The sequence below is a fragment of the Melospiza melodia genome, chromosome Z, assembly GCF_035770615.1.
Source record: "Melospiza melodia melodia isolate bMelMel2 chromosome Z, bMelMel2.pri, whole genome shotgun sequence".
In the NCBI taxonomy this organism is placed as follows: Eukaryota; Metazoa; Chordata; class Aves; order Passeriformes; family Passerellidae; genus Melospiza; species Melospiza melodia.
Window position 1 is genome coordinate 61,247,421 of NC_086226.1, and position 26,640 is coordinate 61,274,060.

Genomic DNA, 26,640 nt, shown 5'->3' on the forward strand with positions numbered 1-26,640 from the left:
TTATGTTAGCATCTATAATGACACGCTCCCTATTAGTCCTCTCCTAAGAAATCCCTCCTCTAGACCGTGCTGAGAGAGCAGCAAGCACTAAATCTTCTGCATTACAGAAGGATTGTGGGGTGAGAAAGCCGCTTGGGGTTGCTCGCCTGGAGTTTTTCTGTTGCAGGTGTAAGGACATTGTAACCACAGCGCATCACTGTCATATGTGAGTCTGTCCTGGTGAAAGTGTCCCACAGTGTCAGCCTAGTGTTTGTGCCATGGAAAGTATGGTTTGAGATGCACACAAGCACTGTGTGGTTGAGTTGTGTGCAAAGGAGACTGTCTGCTGGTTCAGACACTAAGGAAAAGCACCGTGGGTGCTCCTACACCTGTGTTTTGGAAACCTTGCCATGAACATGGGCTGGTGATGCAATTGTGGACAGGGCATCCTTGCTCCTTACGGCTCCCTGGGACCTTGCAGCAAAGAAAAGGTCCCTGCTTTATCCAGTCACTGTCCTGGACAGCAACCAAATCGTCTGGATGAAGCTGAATTTTTATCATATAGTGATTAAGTAAATGGCATGGAGACATTTGGAGAACCCACTGGGGAAGATTCTGAGGCTTGGCAGAGTCCAAGACTGTCAGTTTGATCGTGCACCACGCCCAGTGTGTGGTATTTTCCCTGTGGCTAGATATACTGGGATATACTGGCAGGTGTGAGCTTCTGCTTACCTTAACAAGCCACTGGCACATAGACAGCCATATTAATGCAGTTCTGAACTTGTGTTAGATTATCCTCTCTTTCACTTTGAACTCAGCCTGTCATTAACCACAGCTACATGGCTTCTGCCTCAGAAACAGACCTTGGCCGGCCTACTTGGAGCAGAAATGGGGATTAGTTTGCAGTGCAGCACCTAGAGGTGCACCTTGGGACCAAACCATTTAAATTCAAGTTGGTGTCTGGTTTCAGAGCTGTCACCTCTGATGCTTTTCAAAGTAGATGTTTGGGTCTGGCCACCCTTCAGTTTGATTTAAACCACTTTTATACTCCAGGCCAGTTTGGTTTTTTTCGTTGTTGTTGGTGGGGGGTTTTTTTGTGTTTGTTTTTTTTTTTTTTTGTTTGTTTTGTTTCTGTTTTGTTTTTGGTTTTGGTTTTTTTCCCTGCAGGAGTGGGACAAATGCAGCTGTTGATGGTTGGCTTTTTAATTGTTGTTTTGGGGTTTTTTCCCCCAAGAGCTCAGTTCCGCCTTGAGCTGTGATATAAGGTGGGCAATTATCTGTCATTATGTGATCCCTGAGGTCCCTTTGGACAGATGGTTCTCTGTTACCTCGAAACAATGGGAGCTACTGAGTGCTTGGCGCTTGGAAAATGGGACCACCCATTTTTGCTTCTTCTTTGTTTACATCAGTTGGAAAAGCACAAGGAAGGGAGGGGTATCAAGGTTTTTCTGCAGCAGTGTACTTGTTGCAGTAGGAAATGTGCATTGCTGGGTATCCATCACTGCAACACGACCTTCAGCTACCTGAGCTGTTAAAGGAAGAGGGTAATGCTGGCAGAAAGTTTAATTGCTCATTAATTACTTTGTAATTTAGCAAATTAGTTTTGCTAAGGCTGTAGAACATAAGAGGTGTGGCTGATTATCTTTCCAGTATTTCACCTTTACAAGTGCAAATTACCTGAAAGCAACAAGCCGTCATGTGTAGTGTCTTTTTTAAGTAAAACCATCATGGGTGGTGCATGCTGTGGATGAATGTCAGACATCTGAATCTCTGCTTTCTTGGGCCTGTGGCCTGGCCTGTGGCCTGGCCTGAGGCCTCAGACTGTTCACGTGCCCTTGGGACCTTTTGCGAAGTGTAGCAGACATTTCTGGCATTCCTTCCTCTGTAGTGCAGACTCCCAAAGTAGGGCCGCCCAAAAACTCCTGTGTAAAAGGACCAGCTTTGGATAACTGCAGTGTGAGAGCAGAAGTGAATTAAACTGAAGTATTTACCCTGCAGGGGAGAGCCTTGTTGCTCTGTTAGGAGCAGGCCAGGGAGAGAGATCAGACTCTTTGCTTTGTGCATGTGGTAGATAAATCCAGGGTCTCTCTCCTTTTACTTTGCAGGTAGTGGCCGTGGAAGCAGCAGTTTGCCTCCTCATACCATCATCAATGAATTTCCAGAGTATGGCACTGCAGAGTCGAGCAGACAAGGACCATCGGCTCCATCGACGTGCCAGGCTGAGCCTGTGACACGCAGTCCAGAAAGACGAGACAGTCCCCAACGTGTCAGGCCTACTACTCAGTGTGCAGCTCCTGCTGGTAATTTGAGGCCTGATGCAGGGGCAGTGCAGCTTCACACCCCAGAAAAAGGTTTGCAACCCACAGGTAATCTGCCAGAGATCATGAAAATCTCTCGACAGCTAGAAGCAACAAAGGTGCAAGAAAGAGCAAATACTTCTCTCGATTCAGAGACGCAAATGGAAAAAAAGAGTGTTATTGGCAGCCAAAATGTGCCGGCAGCCAGAGAGCCAGTTCCAGCAGGCCAAGAAAAACTCTCAGACATGCTTCTTCCATCTGAAGGAACAGCTGAGGAAAAAAAGTATTTGATCATAAAGAAAGATCTGGCTTCAGTACGGGCTGGAGAAAAGCAGTCTGAATCTTCACAAGCCATAAGTAATAAAGCAGAGGAGGTCCACAGAGCTCAGGAACCAAGCTGTCACAAGCCATCTGTGACAAACCTGGAAACAGTCAGCAGACTGGAGAGGGGGACACGTTTTGAGGAGTTTTCAGAGTACAGTCAAGGCAAAATGCAAACAGGTACCGAGAGAAGGCTTGCTAAAGAGGCAGCTGTGAGTAAACATGTAGAATTTCAAGGTGTGGAGATCTTATGGCTGCAAAAAGCTGAGGAGCAGAGAAGAAAGAAGCACTCACTGCTGGACTCTGTGTCTGTGGAGAGGAAGGCATTGTCCAAAACATCCAGCCACCCTGTGTCACCAATGATCTCCCCAGCCTTGCTTTCCTTGCCAGACAGTGCATGGAGTGAGGTCTGTGAAGACACGAGGCTGGAACCTGCTGCTTCTGGAGCCACTCCTCTACCACTGCTCGAAGAAGGCAGGAAGGATGAAGTTTCTGTGAAGGAGAGGAAGAACTGTGATGAGGAGGAGATGGCTATGCTTGCAAGAGGCCAGGGCAGGTGAGCTGGTGCTAAGAGGGGAGCAGGGGTCAGGCAGGGGTTCTCTTGTCTAGGCATGTGGCTTGTGCCTACCTGCTTAGGAGCTAATAAGAAGCAGCAAATATTTGCCTGCTGTCTGTGGTCTGGTGTTTACAGTACTGGTTTACATGGTTGGTGGTTGGCTAGTGCCTGAAGTTGGTACTGAAGCCACTTCATACCATCTTACTGAAGTTTGCAGTCCATCTCAGGTTTTGGAACGTAAAGATAAGAAGTCTTTCGTTTGCGCAGTGATGTCTGTGTGATGAAGCATCTGTAGCAGGTGTAATTGAGATCTGGACATGCCATGTAATTAAATACAGTTGGCATACAAGCCTGGCCACACGTACTTGAACAGATTTTCTTGTTTCATTCAGAGTTTGTGCAAAAACAGTGTGACAACCTCTGAATGGTTGGATAATAAAGACATTTTATCCAGGGACATGTAGAGAATAAGAGGATAAATGTTACAATATGTGCTTTCTATATTATCTGTCTGAGAGACAGATAGTATCTATCTGTCTATCTATCTATCTATCTATCTATCTATCTATCTATCTATCTATCTATCTATCTATCTATCTATCTGTGTTTATATCATTTTAGCAGTACATATTGCAAGAATGGCGGGCTGCTTTGCATCCTCATTTGCTTGTTTTTCTTTCCTGATGCACATCTCTGACAAAACAGAGGGTTCCACTGGTGCGCTCTGAGCAAACCATGCCCACTTTCACCTGGAGAGTTGTGTGCTGATGAGACAACATCTCTACAAGGGAGGCTTTCCTGCCTCTGTACCTCTGTATCTGTGGAGTTTTGCCAGTGCAGGGGATTACTTGGGCTGGCTACTCTAACCTCTGGCATGTTGAGGAGCCCCACAGTATTTGGTGCATCAGAGAAAAAACTGTTCAGGGGGATGGTATACCTTTCCTTGCATCAGAAAGCAGGCTGAGTCTTCTCCCTTCAAATCTAGTTCCCCAGACTCCATATTTTTAATTGCATGTGCTTCCCTTTGCATTTTGGAGTGATTTCCTTCAGCTTTTTGCTGAAGACCCCAGTCCTGGGACTGCAGGGATAGCAAATTATCCTTCAGGGGCAGAGACTCCATTGGGATACACATCTCCAACATGTGCAGCCTCTGGCTTGGCACTGGTGCTAGCATAGATCTTACGCATTGTGTGTGCTTTTCTCTTTTGCACGTAGGCAGCTGATCTGTTAGACAATACTAGGATGTCTCCCAGCCCTCTTCTTTTACCCAGAAAATTGTTTCTTTCTATGTCCCTGGAGAGGGAGATGATGCCAGTCATAAAGAGAGGTAGTGCAGGGAGAAACCAGCATTTTACCTGCAGTGCCCTCTCTTGCATAAAGCTGCATTGACCTTTCTGCTCAGAAAGGCGGAAAGTGAGAACAGTTGCCCAAAGTCTAAACCTTGCCCCCAAACTGAAATGAGCTGTTTCTGGTTAATTTTCAGGATGGTGGAGGAGCGGGAAGCCACCACAGGAGGATATGAAGATTTCCTTGGGCAGAGGCACTCTGACGTCTCCACTGATCTGTACAGCTCACAGTTTGAAAACATCCTAGACAATGCATCTTTGTACTACAGTGCAGAATCTCTGGAGACATTGTACTCGGAACCCGATAGCTACTTCAGCTTTGAGATGCCACTCACTCCCATGATCCAGCAGCGCATGAAGGAGGGTGGACAGTTCTTAGATAGGACATCAGCCGTGGGGCAGACAGATGTCCCTGACAGGGAGGTGAAGGGATGTGGTGAAGGCATCGCCAATGGCTTCAGGGATGTAGGCGAAACACTCTTCAAAGGAGATGTCACAGAAGTCCCTCATCTGGAAAGGTAAAAGTAGTGGGTGAGCTTTCTGTGTGCCTGTTGATTTTTCCCCAGCCTCTCTTTGCTTCAGTGTACTGTCACAGAGTGTATTTTGCCTCTTTTAACACTTCTACTTTTCTACAGAGAGTAATTTCCAGGGTGACTGCAGGAGAGAAATGAGCCATCCAAAGCTGCCATTCATAAGAAGAGTGACAAATATACATTAGGAAGGTTTATTAGGCAATGCTGATGTGTTGATAAAAGTCTGTCTGGTATTATCACATCTCTGGGACCTGTTTCTGAAGGAGTTAGTTATCGTTACAAATGAACCTTGTTCAGCTACAGTTCCTACCTGAATTTATTGGCAGCAACTTTAGGAGTGGTAACAATTTGTGTGCACAAATGAGTTGTCCAAATGCAGTTTGTGATCTGGATGTTAAAGATGTGTCTTTTGTCACAGTGTTTCCTCTCTTGAGGCCAGTGGGAGTTTAGAACATTACTTCTGCTGGGATGAGATTTTGCTCCCACCTTCACAGGTTAGCTGCTTCTTTTGTCTCTGCACTTTCTGAAAGAGGAGTGAGCATTGCAAAAACGTTAATAATTTTTGCTTAGGTAAAAGGAGAGGTGAGAAAGCCTATTAAAAGAAAGAGTCATGTGAGAAGTAAAAACTAGGCTGAGTGGTCAGAAAATACTGTACACTTGTAGAAAATCACTCTATGTGCAAACTTCTCTTATAGTGTGCTGTCAAAGAGAGTGGGGACAGTGAAAGGCAGACACAGACAAAGTGGGAGGTTGAATTAAGAGTGGTGAGGATGAACATGCCTGCAAAGTGGTGAAGGATCTTGTGAGTGACAAAGATGCCTCTGGTCTTCATCCTCCAGAGACAGGATGTTATCTAAGAGTCCTAGGACTATTCCCTTCGATTCGACTAGTCTAGTTAGAGCTTTCCTGGGAGTAAAGGTGGGAGATCTTTTATCTGTTTTATTTCTTTTGTGCTAAAATGAAAGAAGTCTTTCGAGCAGAAGTAGTTTTGCTAGCTTTATGGATTAAGGTACAGTTTGCTCTTAAAACAGCAGGCAGAAGGATGTTACGAGTTTAAAATATTTTTCCCTCAATCAGACAGTAAGACAGGTATTTAAATCTTGTGCATGCATAGTGCCTGCCAATAGGTAATAAGTGACTGCTAATCTGCAATAACCTGTATGGAACCAGAAATTGAGGTCAGTCCTGAGACTTGCAGCTCCTTACTTACAGCAAAACCAAAGGCTGACAAAACTGGACAGGGGAGAGCAAGCACACATTCAGATCCTGATTCTGTTACCCTATAGTTGCAGAATCTAATATTTAAAAGATACTGTCAAGTAAGGCCTACATTGGCTCATCAGGATAGAAATTATGGCAAAGACAAGGTGTGCTTAGATGAGTCACATCAGGTGCCTGCCTAGTGTGGATTTCACTTGGAGTTAATTTTAGTTTAGATTTGCAGCCATGCTGATAAACTAGCAATAGATGTTTAAAATACTTTTTTCCTCAATTAAAACAAAACAAAAAAAAAAAACAGAGAAGAAAAAAAAAAAAGAGTATTCCTAGTTTGTTCAGGAATCAGTCTCAAGGGCTCACCTAAGGTAGATGCCAGTAGAGAATGCCACCACAGCAAGATAGCTAGCCACGAGTATGCCCAACAGAGTAATCCTCCCAACAATAATCTCACAGCTAACACCACCCTTTCTCCTTTGGTATTCCAATATCATGTTGTATTGCACCAGGCGTGTATGTTGTGTGGTGACTGACAGGCGACTGACAGGTCGTGAGTACTACTTTGTTGTAGCCAGTGGGGAATCACGGTGTTAAGAGCTCATGGGTGAGAAGCAGTGTTTGCGTGCTGGGGGCAGCGGGAGGTTTATCGCAGAGGGGTCAAGGCGGTGTGTCATGGTGATGCTCAGGTGAACCAGAAATAGCCTCCTCTCCTAAGCCCTGGCGGCTCACGGAGTTTGAACGCGCGGTTGTGTTGCCTGAAGCAATCCGAGATTTAGGTTTACCTAAGTCTGCCTGTGCCTGCTGCTGAAGCTCTCGTTTCCTACAGTGCCGTAGGTTGTGCTTGAGGCTGCAGTTCCTCACGCGTAGTGCCTGCCTGGCGCTGCAGAGGAGCGGGGGCACCCTCCGCAGTGGTCCAGCCCTGCCGGAGGAGGAGGGCGGGGGGAGGCAAGCCCTCGGCCCGCCGTGCCCGGCCCCGCCGGGGCTCCCCGCTCCCGCCGCCCCCCGCCTGGAGGAGAGCGGCGGGAGAAGCCCCTCCCAGAGGGGGGGGTGGGTTGCTGTGGGGCCTCGGCATGTGGATACTGGCAAGTGAAAAGGGAAGCGGGGGCATTTCGGGTGCTGGGGATTTGGGAGCAGGGTAGTGTGGCAGTGCGGGACAGCAAGGAGCATGAGACCCCTCGCCTTTTCCGGAAACGGTACTGCCAACCCGAGGGAGCAAAAAACCGAAACCAAAATCTCAGCCGTGCCTTGTGCCGTGGTATTTCGGCAATAAAAAAAGTGGCTGGGAGGGAGCATGCTCCCATGTACCAGCACTAGTTAACTGGGAGAGCAGTGTGAAACACGAGCAGTTCTTCCTGGCCCAGAGCACAAGGGGATGGCCGACTTGAGAGCAAAGAGCTGGTAGTTTTTCACCTGGAAACTGAAAGCCGTGTGCGAGTTGGGAAGAGAGGAGCCGGGGCTCCCGTGGTCATGCCCCCCTTTTAAGTAGCTGAGCACCGTAGCTCCTTCGGCACCTGTCCGGAGGGATCCAGAGTATACCTCACACAGAGAGTGAGCTTTTGATGCGTAAGGATAAAGAATGACCTGGCCTTGTAATGAATAAGCGGGAGGGTAACATCCTTCTCTGCTCTTAGGAAATTGCTGGCTTTGGGAGGGGTCAACTCTGGTATGTGAGGGCCGGTCACATGCCTTCAGACTGAAAAAAAAAGAGGAAAAAAATTATTAGAGGCTTGCAGGCTACAAGATCCTATGAGCTCCTAGGTGTCTGAAGATTTCATTCCTGTTGTCCTCCCTGTCAGCTGCTGGCCGTGGTTAAAAACAGTAAGTCTTGGCAAGAGCTGTATGATGGACCTGCCTGCTTTAGACAGCCACCTGCCATACTTCCTTAGGGTAGGGGGATTGTCAGCAGCCCCTGGGTCTTCCTGCAGAGCGGGCAGGCTTACTTTTGCAAGTAGCCCTTTCCTGGCGTAGCTTAGATACCCTTTGTGCCTGGCCAGCGGAGGAGTGATGGTTGAGGGAGAAGGGTGTGCAGCTTGCCTTCTTTTGGGACTCTTTGTATCTTTGGGGTGGAGTTTATTCTCTTTCAGTTCTCTGAGATAAGCTCAGTTGGTTAGAACATGGTGCTAATAATGCCAAAGTTGCGGGTTTGATCTCTGTGTGGGCTGTTCACTTAACAGTTGGAGTCGATGATCCTTTTGTGTCCCTTGCAACTCAAAATATTCTGTCATTTTGTAGTGATTAGCCCTCTGAGGGGGAAAAAAATTTCTGCAGCCTGAAGTAGCCTTGAATTTCCACAGGAGGGGGTTCGGAGAACACACGGAGGAGGGGTGGTGTGTGAGGTTTCAGAGCTGAGCGACAGCCTTGCTGCGTGTGTGAGCACCATGGGATCCTCATGAAATAGGCTGAGCCACAGGCTGCCAGTGTAGTGAAGCTTTGTAATCTCAAAAAGGACGTTGCATTTGGAGCGTGTTTGGTGCCCTTGTCTCTCTGTTATCCTTACAGAGGCATGCAGTCGTCACTGCCACACCCATGCTCCAGGTGCTGTACTCCTCCCTTCCCATGCCAGTGGGCTGTGTTAAGGCCATCGAGGCTCAGCCTTCCTATCTGGGAGTTAAGTCTTTCAGAGGCAGTAAGGAAAACTGTTTGTTTGCAAGCTGCTACTAAGTCACTGAGTCTGAGTTTGCGTTGCCTGGACTAGGTGTAATCATTTGCAAATTGGTTGAAATGGGTGATCCAAGTCAGAGTGAGGTGACTTGGATAAAGAGTGGGTAAAATAAGTATATCTTACTTTCCAAAGCAGTAGGATATACCTGAGGGGAAAAGGAGTTATTTTTTCTATGTATATCAGAGACAAAGCATCTGTGTGACTAAATGCGAAGTGTAAAATTATCTCTGTGATGATCTCTATACTTCCAGACTTTATGGACTAGACTTCTTTTTAGTGTTTTCTTATACTGCACACTTAACAGCAGTTTTGCATTCCCTCTCCCTTCTGCTAGAGGCAGAATAAATTTTTAAAAGCTCACAAAACAACAACAAAAAACTTAGGGCATTTTTTTTCCCTGCCATAAGTGCCTTTTCCTGTTGTCTTGGGAAGTATTGTTTCTGTTGGCAGGACATTGCCCAAGATTTTTTGTAAATCCAGAGAGAAAATAAAAAATCTGTATTGCAACTTCTAATCCTCAAAAATGCTAAATATTTGCCACCTGTCATCATCTTCAAAGAACTGCTGGTGCTCAGCAAATTCTGCAAGTCCTGTTATTTTTTTTTTTCCTAGAGATGCAAACACAAATTTAGTTGCATATGTATTCAAGAGGGGAAGAAAACAAACTCCCTAAAGCAATCTGGCAATTCTCAAAATAAATTCACAAGAATGTAGCCTGAAATTCCCATGGGTACCAGGTTACTTTCAATTGTTGGGGCCTCTTGTAGTAGTTCCCATGGTGGATATTTTTCTTCTGTGTATAGGTAATTTCCAGCAGTTTCTTACTTGGCTCTCTGCTTATTCCTTCTTTAAGACAATAAACTTTGTTGACAAATAAATTCAGTTTTGATTCCTCTCTCCGAGTCAATTCTCTAAGTCTCTTCCCAGTTTATGAATACTGCACGCCAGTTAAAATTTTCGTTTTCAGATTGTACACTGGTATTTTTGTCCAACATAGCTTTTATTTGATTTTTCAATGTGGTCACAAGACTCAGTACTTGGGAATTAATATGTAACCTTTATACATACATTTTATTAGTCTTTCTGATGGAGGTGTAGTAGAATTTTTTTCACTTTGAGGATTCACTTTGAGACCCAGTTGAATTTTTTCATTTAGTGTGAAATCTGCTGAGATCCCTGTTTTTCTGAGTGGATGTTTTTTCACCTTCAGACATGCCTCAGTTCATGGCAAACTCTGGAATCTAGGAGACATAGGTCAGTGAGAACATGGTACTTCATATTTGCTGACAATCATATGCCCAACATAAGGAAAGTTATTCAGAGGGATGGTGTTGGTTATTGTCCTAGAAAAGCAAATGCATCAAATGCATTTCCAGCTGTTGAGCAGGCAAGCAAGCATTGGAGTTCATTTGCTGGGCTCTACATTAGCCACATGGGCTAATGCCCCTGTCAGTTGTTGGGCCACTGCTAACCACAGTATGCTGGCACAGGTGTACGTTGAATCCAGGTAAAGATGAAGTGGCACAGTTCATAGGGTAAATTTCTGACACCACTGGCATTTTTACAGCTGAGGATTTGCCTTGTTATTTCACAGCCTAGTAACTTCTAAAATGTTGTGCTACACTGTTCACCTTGATCTTCCCTCCAGGAAAGTGTCATCACTTTATCAAGGCTCTGGAGATACGCTTTACAGAGTTTGCCTTTACTCTGGCTAATGAGGTCCTTGGAGCAGCAGTTTAGTGAGCGTTTGTAAAGCTCCTTCTAGTTCCTAAATAAACTGTTGTTTCACGGAAAAAAAGGGCTGCTGACTTTTCGCCTCTTCAGTTCCCAGCCTCCTCTGAAAATAAAACAAACACAACAAAAATCCGGGAGCTGACAGAGACAGAAGAGAAAAAGAAAAAAAAAAAACAAAGTGGAGCAGCTGATCAGTTTTCTATACAAAGCGCCTCAGTATAGAGCTGTCAGCAGCTCAGCCTTTAAGCTGGCATCTGTTGGCACCTCTCCATTAAAGTCAAAGCCATTTCGGTCAGGAAGGCTTGATTCACATAAACCGAGGTGTCTCTGCCAGCTCTGATCTGGTCCCGAAGTGCAGCCTTGCCATCTCATCTATTAGCCACAGCTGGCTGGTAGTCAAGACCCTCTCCACATTATTGCCAGTTAAGTCTCTTCTTTCTGTGTGTGTGTGCTGGGGTAGGGAGAGACGGAGGCTGGCAGCTGGTAGGACGGCGTAGAGAGGCATGCATGTCTTTGGATGTGATGCTGGAGCAGCGGTGGAGAAGAACAGGGCACACAGAGCATGCAGACTCCCTGCTAACATAGCTGGGTCAGCTGTGGGTTGGTTAGTGGTTGTTTTTTCTTTGTTGTCTTTTTCTTTATTCACTGTTCTTTTTGAGGACAGATGTTTCATTTTGCTGCATGGTTTCCGTATAAAGCTCCTGTGTGATACTAGTGCCAGTGCTCAAGTGCTTCATCTGCACATTTGCAGGGAAGTCTGAACTGAAAGGTGTAAACACAGGTATTTTTATGCGTCTGTTTTGCTCCCTGCCAGGGAGGACCAGCTGGACCAGCTCCGTGGTTAATGCACTTTTCCTGAGCCAGTCTCGCAACAGTTAAACCAAGCCCAAGCATGGGGGTGGGGGGGAAAGTCCTCTGATGTCTTCCCAGTTTTGGTCCTATCCTGGAGGACCCAGCAGGAGCATTATAGGGAAGGAGGGTCATGTGGGTGCTGAACACAGGGATAGTGGCTCTTGATACCTGGAGCGGGTGGGCTCTGATGGGAGAGCCTGAGGGTTCCTGAAATGTGTAGGGGCTGAGTGTTTTCTCAGCAAGGTCATAGGTATGCAGTGCATTTGTTGGGTCTGTTTTTTATTTTTGTTGGGGCAGGTGGATCAGATTCTGCGTATGGGACAATCCTAATGCTTTCAAGAGACCAGTCTATGTGTCTCTGCATGTCAGAAATATCCATTGCAGGGAGGAGCCTTTGGATATCCCCTGTGATGAGGACCAGTTTTTCACTTTCTAGACATGGTGACACATTAATGTGGTGAGTGTCCCTTTGCAAGCACTGACCCTTGCCATAGTGATGTATGAAGCCTAAGGTGAAAATGGAATCAAACCTGAAGTATTTTTAGCAAGACATTTGTACTTCAGGTGGCAGTGGGCCAGCATGTCTGTGTAATAAAGTACGTGCTGTCTCTTGGAAGGGCTGCAATCCTGTCCCTGCATGTGGTAGACTTCTTGTTCTAATGCTGTGATCTTGTAATGACAATTGCATTTGCTGTACACAAGCCTACAGAAATGGTGTTTTCTGAATGCTTTAGCTGCTAGCTCCCTTTTTTACAATCAGTAGGAATTATTTTAATGAAAGAAACAAATTATTACAGGAAAGAAGAGGTTATTTTTGAGAAGCAGCATGCATTTCAGCCTGTGAAATTGACTTTGCATATGTATTTTATCGATAACCAATAGGGGATTATAGGGATTGTTACTTTTAACTTTGCTCCTCTCCCTGTGATGTGACAAGGTTGAGGTACTTTTTAGTAGATGCTTGGTGGTTACTCTGGCTTATGGACATCGTCCTTGCTTTGTGTGTCCTGGCTGATGCTGTGCTTGTGAGACACCCACTGAATTGTGTTGCAGCAAAGTGCAGCTGTGTCAGTCCTCAAAGGGGGATCTACATCAAAGCATGTCTTTGAAGAGAATCCATACGTAGGACTTCAAAGCTGATTAAACCATTTGGAGTAAAATAGCACACTGAGTCATCTGCTAGGAAAGGCCATTATTTTTATTTTTTTATTATTTTTCTCTCCTTCCTATGACCTATCTTGGACGAGCCCTGGAGCTGAAGGTAACTGGCAAGGTAAATCATTGCTTGAAGTGCTTTTGTGCTCACTCTCTCTTGACCCTGAAGAAGCTGGTTTGGAGCTGCAGCAAAACTGCAGCACAGCAGTTCCCAACCCGTTTGTGTGGTCGGGTCATTTGTAGCAGGAACTGAGTCATCGCATCCCACTGCTACCGGGATTTCTTCACTTTCTTCAGTGGGGCTGCTCCTTTCAGAGCTGGGCTGTTCAAGCACAGCTTTTCAGGTCCTTTTAAACAAGTGCAGACTGTGCCACTGGTTATATCTGGTCTGCTCTGAAATGTGAAAGGATATCATTCACTGAACAGCCACATCTCTCCGAAGGGTTGCAGACCAGGGATTTGTTTCCACAGGGCAGGACATAGAGGGTGGAGCAGAGGAGTGGGGGAAGGTGCCTGACTGTTTCTGATTTGTCCCTTCTGAGAGGCTGTTGAACTAGTATTAGAGCATGCTTTTCATGGACAGAGTTGATGGTTATGGATGGAATGCTGTCCTGTTTCAGAACCGGGAGGAGAAGGCTTGGAGTGAAAATATTTAAAACAAGAGGGCCAACACTGTCCTGCAGTGGGTGATTATCAGCTTCAGTGTGGCTCCCCAGTGGACACTGTACCCCCTGAAAATAACATTGGTTGTGGCCCTAGCTTTAATATGCTAGAATGTCTCTCCACCTTTCCTTACTTTTAATCATTGCTGCATTTTGCTCTGATGTGTTTTGCTGGCAAATCCCTGACAGAGCTTGCCTTGGAGTAAAGCTGATGTTCAAGGTATGCACATTTATTTGAGAGAAAGAGTTGGTTTTCCTCCTGTTCCCTCCTGCTCTATTTCCAAAAAGTCTGTGAAGGCTCCAGCTCTGTCTTAATGCAAGCTCCCCTGCAATTGGTGCAACCAGTGCACTCCCTCCAGACATGTATTCCAGATGAATTATTGTTCCTTGAGGAAGAAATGTATGCATCCAGGGGAGTCCATGTGGCACAGAGCATATGGTGTGCATCAGTCTGGTAAAAGTGAAAGGCAGTGGCAAGCTGGGATCACTGGAGTGGCTGTAATGGGGACAGCACTTAGGCTGAATTGTCACACCCTGCTGCTCAGTGTCGACTCTGAACATCACTTCTTTGTTAGCAGCTGGGCCAATTGCTCAGTGTCTTTACTCCGTAAAGGAAAATGCTAATAGGTGGTTTTTCTTTGGGATGAAGCAAAGATTTGTTTCTCCATGAATTTGCTACAAAATGAAGAGCATACCAAGGTTTAAGGCATCATAAACTCACACTCAGACTGAGGTTTCCTCCTTAGTTGTCTGGGAGGGTGGACCACTGAGATATGAGGTGCCTGTATCATTATCATTGTGTTACTGGTCTTGCTGTGTTTTTTCTGGACGTTGCAGCCGTTCTTCACTCGAACATTACTGTGTATAGTTTCAGTTTTGGTGGGACCTGGAATGGGAGAGGCGGGCAGTAAGTGAATCTAGAATATTCACCAACAGATCAAGTATGCTGAGTTCTGAGTATGGCAGGATTGAGATAGTTTGGCATTGGGAGCTAAATCACTGTAGAACTGGTGTATAATGGAATAAGTGAAGAAAACAGTATAAAATACCTAGCAATTACGGTGTATTACAGGAAAGCTGGAAGGCCTGGCAGAGCTTAGAGTCTACAGCTTACATGTTTTAACTGTGAGGTTGGAGAGCTGTTAGAAAGTATTGCACTTACTACAGCTGCTTATCGAATTCCTGTAATTTCTGCTGGATATGGTGGTCACAGCCTCTGTGCATTCCGTGTGGGTGTGCGGATGCTTTGACAGAAGGAGAAAGGATGCATTAGGAGTGCATTGCTGGGGACAGAAATACCACAGTCTATAAACCTGGTTGCTGGCCAAAGCTCATGTGCTGTGATACTGGAGAGGTCTGGAGTTCTTTTGTAGCTTCTGTTTTCTGTGTTTTCTGATAGCAGAGATTAATGTAAGTGTCTCTAGATAAAAATCAGCAGCTATTGCTGGACAGGCAATTACCAGCAACATCATTACAATCCCTTTTAGCCTTTAGTCTAGGATTAGGGGGAATACAATCTATTGCATTTTTCAGCCTGTGTTTTTCAGTAGAGGTTTCTTATTTTTATGTGATAAAGAATAAAGCTGCATGAGAAATCCATGTCCAGTCTTGCTTTGCATCACAAAGCTGTTTCTTGGCACTGTTTTGATGATAATGCTGCTGTGGATTCTTATGTATAGAAACTGTAGACTGCAGAAGAGAGACCTATTTTCAGCCTTCGTTGCTCTTAGCTCTTGATTAGAATTCGTTATAAGCACTTTACAGAGGGAGGCAAACATTATTGAATTCAGCAGATTAGTAAACTGAGGTACGAAGGGAAAATGATGGACCTGGAAACCGCTGAAAGTAAGAAGAGACGTCAGCCTTTTCCTGAGTATATACCACTTGTACCCTGCTAAAATGTCCTGCTCTGAAGGCATCTTGCACAGTAGTCATGCACAGGTCATCTGCGTTTCCTAAGTCCTCAGTGACATGAGCGCTGAGTCTTGAAACTACCTAAAGCCACTTGAGAACTGAAGTCTCACTTTACTGCTAAGAATCTGTCATTTCCCCTGAACAAAAGGCTTATGTTACCGACAGCCTGTATTTAACAGCCTTTTTGTACTTGTACTTTGTGAGTACAAAAAGTACTCTCTTAGTACTTAACTTCTTGCACTACAAAAAGTATTTACCTTGTACTAAGTTGATCAACTGTCAGAATTAACTACTAGAATTGCAGAAGGGAGTATCCCTTATTCTTCAATGTGTGTATGGGCACTCTCAGTCAGTGTGGAGCTTTAGAATGGAGAAGTTGGAAAATAGTTTTTCTTATGCAGCCCTGTTGACTAGTTTTGGCAAACAGGGGAAAGAGCACACCCTCCCTCTTGCTGGGTGTTCCTCCTTCACATCCCAGCCATGATTCCGAGAGGCAAAGCAGAAGTTGGGAGCTGCTGTACTGTTAATTTCACTAAGTGGCAGATGCTGGCGCTTCCTTTCTTTCTAAACGTTTGGTGGTTTGTGGTAATGTTGAATCTCGTAGTGCACTAGTTGCTAGCAGGGTGCAGATGTTTCTTGTCAGCTTTGGCCATCTTTCAGTGCTATAAATACTACCTTCAATAAAGAGCAGTGGTGAAAGAGGACTGTGATATATAGTGAGGTGAGGCTCTGTGAATTGGCATGGCTTTTGAAGCAGCGTTTTTACATTAAAGACTCTGCAGATTTGTTACCTCACCTGGGTATGCCTTGCTCTTGACAATTGTTAGAGATGGGAGGTTGGAATGAGTCATGCCTGATTTGAATGGACAAAGTGTTGCTCTGGGCTTGAGTCAGGGTACTCTGTCATTTGCTTTGTTCACAAGTTTGGTATAGGCCAAATTCAGAGAATTTCAGACATTTGCTAGTGTCTTTGGATAGGGCCGAGGAGGCATTTTCCACAACAATGATATCAGGAGGGGCTTTTTTTCTTTCCTAGGATAACTGATGGCCAGTGTTGTTGGAATTGTATTCGCAGTATTTATTTCCTACTAAGCGTAGAGACTGACTCCCTTTTGTTATAGCACCATTTTATTTGCACTGAAATAATTGCAAATCCCCAGTTCTTGCAGGAATTGGTTAGATTTCTGTTTTCCCCAGATACTTGATAAAGAAGTTGTACCCACACGGTGAATATGTGATATTTCTGATGTTGTAGAAGTACTGAAAGGATGGAAACAGAGGTAAAATGGGCAAATCTCTGTTCTGTACATGTCCTTCTCTTAAACCATGCATGAGAAGTGAGATGAGGAAGTAGGTGACAATTTGTGGCATGCAGAATACCTAATTTTTTCTTTTTAACTCACCTTATATGAAATCTCGTCTTTGAGGAATTAATGAGTGGCTAGCAGACATTTGAGTAAGTGGCTAGACAATTGTTACTGGAACACAGAGATCAGTTGTTTTAACCATGGCTTGTCAAGTCTGAAAATTACAGTGGTATGTGAAGCTGTGGTATGTTGTTTAAAGTGCTGTGTGTACAAAGTCATCTTTAACTCATTCCAGTTGTATCTGTCCTGTGCATGACCCTTGCTGATCATTCATTATCTCCGTGTAAATGGCATTTTAGTGAAAAGAATTTCTATATACTATAAAAATCTAGGAATAAAAATAGAAATGCTGTCAAATGCACGCACACACACACACACACATACACAGAGCTGAGATTTTGTAAAAATTTTCATACCAGTATCAGAGAAAAGCTCTTCTGAAGTTCAAAGTCTGCCTTTGTGCAGGGGTGTGTATGTGGGGGTGTGCTTTTTGGTGCGGCGGGCTCTTGCCTCTTTCGTGGGAGAAGCAAAGCAGGCACACAGCTCAGCCAGAGCTCTCCTATTGTACTAGAGGTGGGAGGAATCTGTAAGTGCATGATTTATCTGAAGTGCCCTGGGATTGCCATGGTAAACATTTTGACTTTGAGCAGCTGGTGAGGGAAATAATTGCCACCATGAGGGAGCAGGAGGGAAGCAAGGAGTTCACCGGGATGGCATGGGTGGTTTGTGTCTCATAATCCAAACTGGTTTCCTTGCTCTGCGTCCTGCTTTTTCTAGCAGTGCCTTCCCATGGGATGTCCGCTGCTCATGGGTGACACAGAAGCCGCTGAGAGTTCTGGTGGTATTATTTTAGATTTAAGGAATTGGGTTGTTTCCAGGACAACTGGAGAAGAATGAGGAAGGGACTTGTTCTGACTCAGCTTGGAGTAACTGATCATCCTAGCTCAATCACTACATTTCTCCTGGAAAATGGTTAATTTCCTGCTTTTAAAGAGGCCTCTTCAAGCCAAGCAGGCAATTGTGTTAAAAAATACCAATGCAACTAGCATTGGTGCAGTTGCAGTTGTAGGCTGATAATAGCAAAGAGTGAGCCCAAGTTGAGGATACTTAGCACAGTCAGAAGGAAAGTCCATGTTGTTTGGGCTGTTTGGCTGTTTGTTAAAAACCCTTAACTTTTGCTGACTGCTAAGTAAATGTCCCTGTTCGACACTGCTTCTTCAATTAAGTGGATTTTGTTACATTGTGCCATCTTGCCTCTGTACAATTAATTGCCTGCTGTTCTAAAAGGAAAGTCTAATGTTGTCTTATTTTTCTTCTTTCCATATTCTTTTAATCTCACAGCAATCTTGACCTACAGAATGTGGTGTTAGACTCCAGTGCAGCGATGGGGAGCAGTGAACTTCAGGAGAAAGATGCCACTGGAGCCCTTGTCCACGACCTCAGCAATGGCAGCCGCAGCAATTTGGAAGCAGCCAGGCGCCTGGCTAAGCGCCTCTACCATCTGGACAGATTCAAACGCTCTGATGTGGCAAAACATTTGGGTAAAAAGTATGTACTGATATGAGTACATGCTTGGCCACATTCTTATTGATGTGTTGTGGAGGGGTTCACTCTTGTATGATAACCTTTACATATTTCTTCGCTTTTCTTTAGCAATGAATTCAGCAAGCTTGTGGCCGAAGAATATCTTAAATTTTTTGACTTCACAGGCATGACGCTGGACTGTTCACTCAGGTACAATTCCATTTATGGACTTCATATTCTTATTTTAGTAACAGTGCTGTTTGCAGTGTTGTCCTGATTTACATTATTGTCCTTTTCGTATGTAAGAAGATGAAGAGAGGACTGTGATGTATTTTGGGGGCAGAGCTCTCTCTTCTGTTTGACTTCGTGTGCTACCCTATTCTATTGCTATTGGAGTGGTGGCCACATGGAGGGGGAAATATTTGGGTGAACCTGTCTAGGGATGGTCCTTGAGATGCTGGAGAAAAGTTTCCAGTCACTGGCAAAACAGGGGACTTGTAGTCTGCCAGATGCTAGTGAGAAATTACAGTGTTTCTTGCAGCTGATCTGCACAGACTCTCTGGCTGATGCCTTTGAAGCTTACCCCACTTTGTTGCAGTGCACTAAGAGCAGGGTTTAGTGTGGTTTGGCAGCTCCCCTCTCTGTGTCTCCCTGAGGAATCCAAGAATGTGCAGAATAGTAAAAGCTTCTACGTGGAAAAAGCTGTAGTGAGTTTGGTAACTGTTGGCATGGGTGTTTGACGACTCAGCCCTTCCATTTTCTTTGCTTTTTACGCTTGAATCAGACCTCAACAATTTTTATTTTCAGTGGTTTTTTTTCAGAAGTCAAACCACCAAGTTTATGTAGCAGCGGCCTGTTGGCCGAGTTGCTGGTGTTCTGGTGTTTAAGGGGATTTAAATGAGTTTAACTCATTTGACTGAGGTTACTTAAGGGGGATTTTTTTTCTAATGAAAATCTAGAAGATGTGCTGAGCCCCTTAGCAAATGCATTTCTGGGGATCTGATGCCATGAGACCATAGCAGATCAAAGGCACCCACCAAGTCCTGCCTGCTGAAGGCAGTGGAAATGGAACATGCCTGCACAAACATGAACCACCTGGTCCTGAGGCAGGGGGAGTGGAGCCAAGCTGGAGCACCCGCTCAGCGTGGGGTGGGAGCTGCTGGGCAGTGGGAGGTCTGTTGCTCTGTTCCAGGTTTCAGCACCCCTGAAGCTTGATGTTAAATATACCCTTCTTTTAAATTGTGAAATCCAACACATAATTGCTTTGTGGCACATATTTAGGAAGCCTCTGCTCCCTGTAGATCTCCTGTTAATATTAGTAGTTAGGACTTTCTCTGAAATGTGCCCAGGCTCATGTAGGACTTAAACAAGTCAAGGGGTTGTTGAGGTTTCAAAAGTAGCTACAGTAATTGCCACCTACATGCCCTAAGCATGCCACAGCAGCTGGGGACAAAGAATCATTCCAAAGCCTTAGGAAACTGAGGCATGCTACGTCATGCTTGGCAGAGTGAGAGGGGAAACAGTGCTGTTGTTGTTGGCTCATTGATAAGCTGTGGTTTATTGAGCATTTTGGGGGCAGCTGCTGTGATCTGTGCTATCTCCCAGCTATGGGAGGGCGTTTTGCAGCATACAGGTCTGAGACCTGGAAAAGGTTGCTCCTTCACTGTCCACTCCCTGGATTCATGTTGCCCATTCACCTCCTGGGTACATCTCTTGCAGCCTCTGCAGGATGACAGGAGGGAAGGAGGTGCTGCTCTGGCTCCTCTCAGTGTGCATTCTGGAGTCCAGCCCTGGACATGGGGAGAGCAGACTTAAGGCTGCTCAGGAAACTAGTTAGTAAGGTTCCGTGGGAAAATGCTTCTGAAGGTGCTGGGATCAGTACTGGTCACTACCTCCTAAGGGCACAGGGGCAGGCAAATCGAGACAAGGCAGAAGGCTAACTTGAATGACCAGGAATCTTCTGGACCTAACAAAATGAAGGTGTTCATCCAATGGGAGAAGGGTCAGGTGACGTGGGAAGAATACAAATTTGCTGCTCACCACTGTAGAGAGAAAATTCCAGCTAACAAAGTTCAGATGGAGTTTAACATTGCCAGTACTTGTGTGGGACAACAAAAAGATTTTTTTTTAAATAAGTCAATAGAGAAAGGCAATGCAGAATGGGTCAGTGTATTGAGGGACCATGGCTGTGAGAATGATAAACTCCCACCTGATCTTGAACTTGTGTGGGATCTGTTGCTCCATCTGGATCCTCATGAGTCTATGGGGCCACATGGGATTTATCCAGAAATACTCAAAGAACTGGTTGATGTCATTGTGACGTCTCTCTTAATGATTTTGGAATGGTTTTGGGCATCTGAAGAGATCCCAGTTGAGTGGAAACTGTCTAACTGTCTAACTGTCTAACTTGTCTAAGGGCAAGAAGGTTGACCCTGGAAACTATAGGCCTGTCAGTCTCAGTTCAGTGCCTGGTAAAATAATGCAGAAAATTATTCTAGGAGGTATTGAAAAATACTTGAAAGACAATGCAGTGATTGGTGACAACCACCACAGCTTCACGAGGAAAAAGTCCTGCTTATCCAACCAAATTTCCTTCTGAGACAAGATGACCCACTTAGATGATCGAGGGAAGCCAGTTGATGTGATCTTTTTGGATTTCTGTAAAGCTTTTGATACTGTTTCTCTCAGGACCCTTCTGGAGAAAATGTCCAGCCCACAGCTGGATAAACACATCATGTGGTGGGTGAGCACCTGGCTCTTGAGTCAGGCACAAGGGGCTGTAGTGAATAGGGTGACATCAGACTGGTGTGACCTGTCACTGGTGGGGTTCCACAGGGCTTCATCCTTAGCCCTGTGCTCTTCAACATCTTCATAAATTACTTGGGCACAGGACTTGAACATATAATAGGTAAGATTGATGATACTAAACTGGGAGGAGCCACTGACTCCCTCAGAGGAAGTGAGGTCCTGCAGGGAGACTTCGATGAACAATGGGTCTGGGGAACTACGAATTGTGTGAAATTTAACAAGGGCAAGTGCTGGATTCTGCACCTGGGATAGACTGGGAAATGAGGTGCTGGAGAGCAGCACAGTGGAAAAGGACTAGGGAGTCCTTATGGAGGGCAGGTTGAATATGAGTGAGCAGTGCCCTGGCAGCCAGGAGGGCCAGCTCTGCCTGGGGTGCATCAGGCACAGCATCAGCAGCCAGGCAAGAGAGGGGATTGTCCTGCTCTGATCTGCACTGAGGCAGCCTCACCTCGAGTGCTGGGGCCAGTTCTGGTCCTTTCAATATAAGAAAGATACGAAGCTACTGGACGGTATCCAGAAAAGGGCTACAAAGATGGTGAAGGGCCTGGAGGGAATGCCAAAGAAGTGGATGAGGTTCCTTGGTTTGTTCAGCCTGGAGGAGACCGAAGGGAGACTTTATTGCAGTCTACAACTTTCTCACAAGTTGAAGAGGTGGGGCTTGCACTGATCTCCTCTCTGTGGTGACCTGTGACAGGATGCAAGGGAATGGCCTAAAGTTGTGTCAGGGGATGCTTAGGCAGGACATTAGAGAGAGGTTCTTTGCACAGCAGGTAATTGGGCACTGGAATGGGCTCCCCAAGGAAGTGGTCACAGCACCAAGCCTGACAGAGTTTAGGAAGTGGTTGGACAACCCTCTGAAGCACATGGTGTGATTCTTAGGGGTGTTCTGTGCAGAGCCAGGAGTTGGACTTAATGATCCTTGTTGGGTGCCTTCTAGCTCAGTGTATTCTGTGTTCTCTGGAGGGCAGAAACTCATCCCTGTGGCCCTTGGTATTGCATTGTGCTCTGAGAGTGAGGAAACTGCCTTGTTTATTGACAAATATTCTTTTATCAGTTTCCTCTCCAAGTTAGCTTCCAAGGGGGTAAATGTGCTGCAGAGGAGGAGAAGGTGTAGGTCAGTGGTACCTGGCATGGGCAGGGAGTGTTGCTGGAAAGAGGCCAGACTGGGATAGGAGACAGAAAGACGGCTAATTCTCAAAATTTGCCTTAGCAGCTGTTGTGAATTTAGGAACAGTATTCCCCAATTTAATGTTCCCGCTGAAACACTCCAAAACACGCACCACTTGCTCTCCTCCTCCCTCTATGGGGCATCTCCTCTCTATGGGGAGGAGAGCTGGAGGCACAAAAGACAAAGATCAAGGATTGAGATAACAACAGTTTACTGGAAAGAGTAAATGAAACAAGAAGATGAAGGGTAACAGCAACAATATTAATAACAGAGTGTACAAGAGAGCTGAATGATTCACATGCAGGCCCTCACCATGTGGAAACCAGCAATACCCTGACTGCTCCAACCCCTTACCTGACCAGAAGAGATGCCTCACCCCTACGACCTGTACCTGAGGTTGTACAGAAAAACATCAGGCTCCTAGGCATGCTCCTTCTGGCTACTGCAAAAAATTGACTGTCCTGGCCAGAATCAGTATGTTTTCCATCCCTTATGCTATACCATCTATATCATGTCCACGTCTTACACCTCCCTGCTACATATGTGTGTGTGTGTGTGTGTGTGTGTGTGTGTGTAAATGCAAGCGTGAGTATCATTTCCATAGTCAGTGGCTGTCCTTTCAAGATGTCTTTTGAGTTCATTTAGTCCATGACTGTGAGTTCTGTCTGTTCTAGATGTCTTCTAAGGCAGGAGGGCTGCCTGCTTTCACCTGATTGCAGTCTGCATCAGGAGCTCATGACTGGTATATCTGGAACAGCCCATATTCATTCTCCACAGTAGTTACGGCATACAGAGGCAGTGCCATTCAGTAAACAATATTGTACAGTTGAACATTACAGACCGTTCTCACTCCAAAATTGAATCCCCTTGGGGTACACCTCATGCTTCCCTGTCCCTCTACATTACCCATCAAGTGCCATCAGGTGCTTGAGCAAAACTAATCCCATGCATGGATTTGCCTTTGCAGAAGGGTGGGACCAATCCCGACCATGTTCCCTAACACATTTCTCCTTCATACCACAGGGTCTTCATCCCCTGCTACAGTGCATAGTAGTTTTGATTGGGCAGGACCATCTTGATTGGTAGAGCCTCTTGTATTAACTAACACGGTGGCCTTTGCTAAATGCAGATCCCCATGTTAGAAGGTGCCACCCATTGCTTTCAATGTCATTTTTAACAGTCCATTGTGGTGTTCAGTTTTCTCAGAGGTTGGTGCATAATAGGCAATGTGTTAGTATGTTAGACCCACTCAATCCTGTGCTCTCTGGCCCTTGTGCCTGTGGGGCTCCTTTTGCAATGAGTCCCATTAGTCCAACTCAGCTCTTTCTGGGGTGCCATGTTGCTGCAGAAGTTGCATCTCAAGGCCCAGGATGGTGTTTTGGGCCTTGGTGTGAGGCACAGGGTTCATTTCCAGACACCCAGTGGTTGTTTCCACCATTGTAAGCACTTGTATCACTTGCCTTGGTGGGTTTGCAGCAGTGTGATGTAACCAGTTTTCCAGGCTGCCCCATATCTGTGTTTCAGCCACCTGTACCCACTGTACCAGAGAGGCCTTACCCGCCCGGCCTGCTCCATCACAGCGCATGTTTCACAGTTATGGTAACTGAGAGGCAAGGTCCATGGCCAGGTCTGCCCCTTGGTCACAAGCCCACATGGATGCTGTGTTTCTTCTCTGATAACCCGAGGCATCTTGAGCCCACTGAGCCAGAATAATTGGCTCTTACATTGCCGGTGCAGATTAACCCAAGCCGCTTTAATCTTGGTGGCCTGATCCATCTCTCCACTGCTGCGATGCTCTTCAGCAGCCTCACTCCTGGGCACATGTGCATCTCATGGTGGTGTTCTACAGCCAGCTTCTCTAACAGGGCAGCGATTTCTTGCCAGGATTCATCAGCCCAGGTGGGCTTCCCTCTGCACTGCGAATTGGCCTTTTTCTGTCAGTCCTGCCACCCCAGCACAGCATTTGCCACCATCCACGAGTCAGTGTAGAGGTAGATTGCTGGCTGTTTCTCTTGTTCAGTGGTACCTAAAGCCAAATGGATGGCTTTCAGCTCTGCAACCTGATTTGATCCACCTTATCCTTCAGTAGTTTCGGTGACTCGTCATATAGGGCTGTCTATGGCTGCTTTCTGTTTTTGATTTGTCCCTGTGATACAAAAGGAACTGTCAATAAAGAGATCATATTCCTTTTCATTTGTAGGTAGCTGATTGTATGGTGGGGCCTCCACAGCATGTGTCATCTTCTGCTCTGATGATGATGATGGTAGTCTGAAATTTTCAGCTTCAGGCCAATTAGTGATGACTTCCAAGATCCCTGGGTGATTGGAGTTTCCTGTTCAAGCTTGCTGTGTGGTCAGAGTAATCCAGTTACTCCACAGTGGCATGATGTGTTGCAGGGACTTTCTCTTTGAATATCCAGCCTAGCGCTGGCAGCTGGGGCACCAGGAGGGGCTGTGCTTTAGTGTCAGTCACTTCTGAGGCAGCTCTGACCCCTTCATAAGTCACCAGTGTCTCTGCTTCAGTGGGGTTGTAGCTGGTCTCAGATCCTTTGTATGTTGGAACGTTTGAATTCCTAACTCCAGAACACCAGGGGTTGTTGTCGAATCTCCACATGTACCCTTTTGCCAGCGATTCCCGGAAGGACCACTCTTCCCAGCTGCACTGTGGAGCATATTTTTTACATCTCGTAGTGTCCTGAATGGCTACTGCATGAGCAATCTCCTGTTTAATTTGTTCAAAATCTTATTATTGTTCAGGACCCTGCTTGAAGTCATTCTTCTTTGGTATCACTTGACAGAGAGGTTTTAAAATCTGTCTGTAATCTGAAATATGCATCCTTCAAAAACCTACAGTGCCTGACAGGAAACACAGAAAAACCTGTGTTTCATTCTTGATGGTTGTGGGGACATAGCTGCTGTTCCAATGACCATGTCCATTGGAATCTGATGGCGTCCATATTGCCATTTTACTCCTAAAAACTGAGTTTTCTGGGCAGGTCCCTTGATCTTACTTTGCTGTGTGGCAAAACCAGCCTTCAAGAGGATTTGCGTTGTCTTCTCCCCTTTCTTGAAAATTTTTGCTGTGTTGCCCTGCATGATCATGTTGTCAGGATATTTTTTTTTCTGTCAGTATATTTTTTCCTCACATCCTTTTCCAGTGCAGTCTGGATTAGTCCAGGATAATTAATGGGGTTCTGTTTCCACCCTTGGGGAAGTCAGTTCCAGGTGTATGTCACACCCCTCCAGGTAAAAAACTGAGGCCTGCACCCTGCTGCTAAAGGAATGGAGAAGAGCATGATAGCAGTGTTGTTGGTGGCACCACCTCACTGCTTTGGACTCCAGCTCATACTGAAGTCCCAGCATGTTGGGCACAGTGGCACTCAGTGCTGGTGTGACTTCATTCAGGCCATGATAATCTGTTGGTCCCTGGGCTAACACAGTGACCATATAGGACTGTTAAAGGGTTAACAAGGCTTGCTGACCACTCCCTGGCTGGCTCTCCTGTTCACAGATCATCTCATGGATGGGGGTCACAGAGTCCCAGGTGGTGTAGTGTTGTTGGTGGTGCAGTAGCCATGTGTAGTGATTGTATCTGCTGTTCTTCAACCCTCAGCAGTCCCTAAACAGAGACGTCCTCTGAAAGACCAGGCAAGGTATTCAGCTGTCTCATTTCCTCTGTCTCCAGAGCAGCTATCCATCCCATAGATCCTCACAATGCCTTTTTGGGTCCTTGAAATACCCTCTTTTGGCGTAACCTGTGCTAAAGATGCGCAGGGCCTCTGGGCCAGTCCCAGTGGGGTGTTTTTGCCATTCATTTCCAGTCATGCTCTCTCCACCTTCCAGTGCAGGCAGCTGTTGGGATCCCCTTGGCACCCCAGAGAGAGATGGATTCTGTCCCCGCGTTTCTTGGTGGCATCTGAGTACATCATGTGCCGGTGTGAGCTAAAGCCTTACACTCTTGGGTGTCTGATGTGCCAGAGCACTGGATCCACACAGTCCAGTAGATCTGATTGGCCCTTTCTTCTGCCTGGCTGGGGCCTCTGTAGTTCTAGTAATAGTACATGTTGTTCACTTCTTGTAAATATGAGCTGGAGGTCCCTTCAGGAGGATCAGAAGTAACATCAGCCCTTACATTAAAAATTAACTCTGTCCTGCCCAGAACCAGGACAGGAGGACAAAGTAGGAAGGACAGAGAAACCCTGTCAAGATTCACTTATATCTACTTGTGAACTGGATTATTCGCAATACATTACATGTTAAATTAAGTTATTACCATGCAGATCACACTCTGTGTGGGTGTGAGATTGTTGCAAGTACAGCTTGTCTCTGACCTTACATCACAGAGAAAAAAATTAAAGTTTGTGCATCCAGACTAGATAATGAGAATGTCCCAGCAATATATTCCATTCCTCTCAGATCTGGTGTTAGTTTCCGTCTAATGGGATGTTTAAAAATTGTCTGTAAGACCGTCATTCTGTATGTCTTCTTACTTCAGATACAAAAGTTTTGTGTTTTCAGTATTTTCTAGAAGCATCTTGATAAATGAAT

The 26,640-nt window shown here is 45.6% G+C and overlaps 1 protein-coding gene across 7 annotated transcripts in view; it reads left to right on the forward strand.

The window, feature by feature from the left end:
• PSD3 (pleckstrin and Sec7 domain containing 3) overlaps positions 1–26,640 on the forward strand; it is a 112,629-nt gene that overhangs the window by 27,733 nt on the left and 58,256 nt on the right. For 3 of the 7 annotated variants that reach the window (XM_063180790.1, XM_063180789.1, XM_063180791.1), the window contains 4 exons: positions 2,085–3,153; positions 4,637–5,017; positions 17,935–18,141; positions 18,247–18,327. In XM_063180790.1, the coding sequence (XP_063036860.1) occupies positions 2,085–3,153; positions 4,637–5,017; positions 17,935–18,141; positions 18,247–18,327 (1,738 nt within the window). Of the gene's footprint in view, positions 1–2,084; positions 3,154–4,636; positions 5,018–7,519; positions 8,066–10,949; positions 11,953–12,746; positions 12,769–17,934; positions 18,142–18,246; positions 18,328–26,640 lie in introns of those variants that run through there. The other 4 variants (XM_063180793.1, XM_063180795.1, XM_063180792.1 and 1 more) reach the window with 4 other exon arrangements.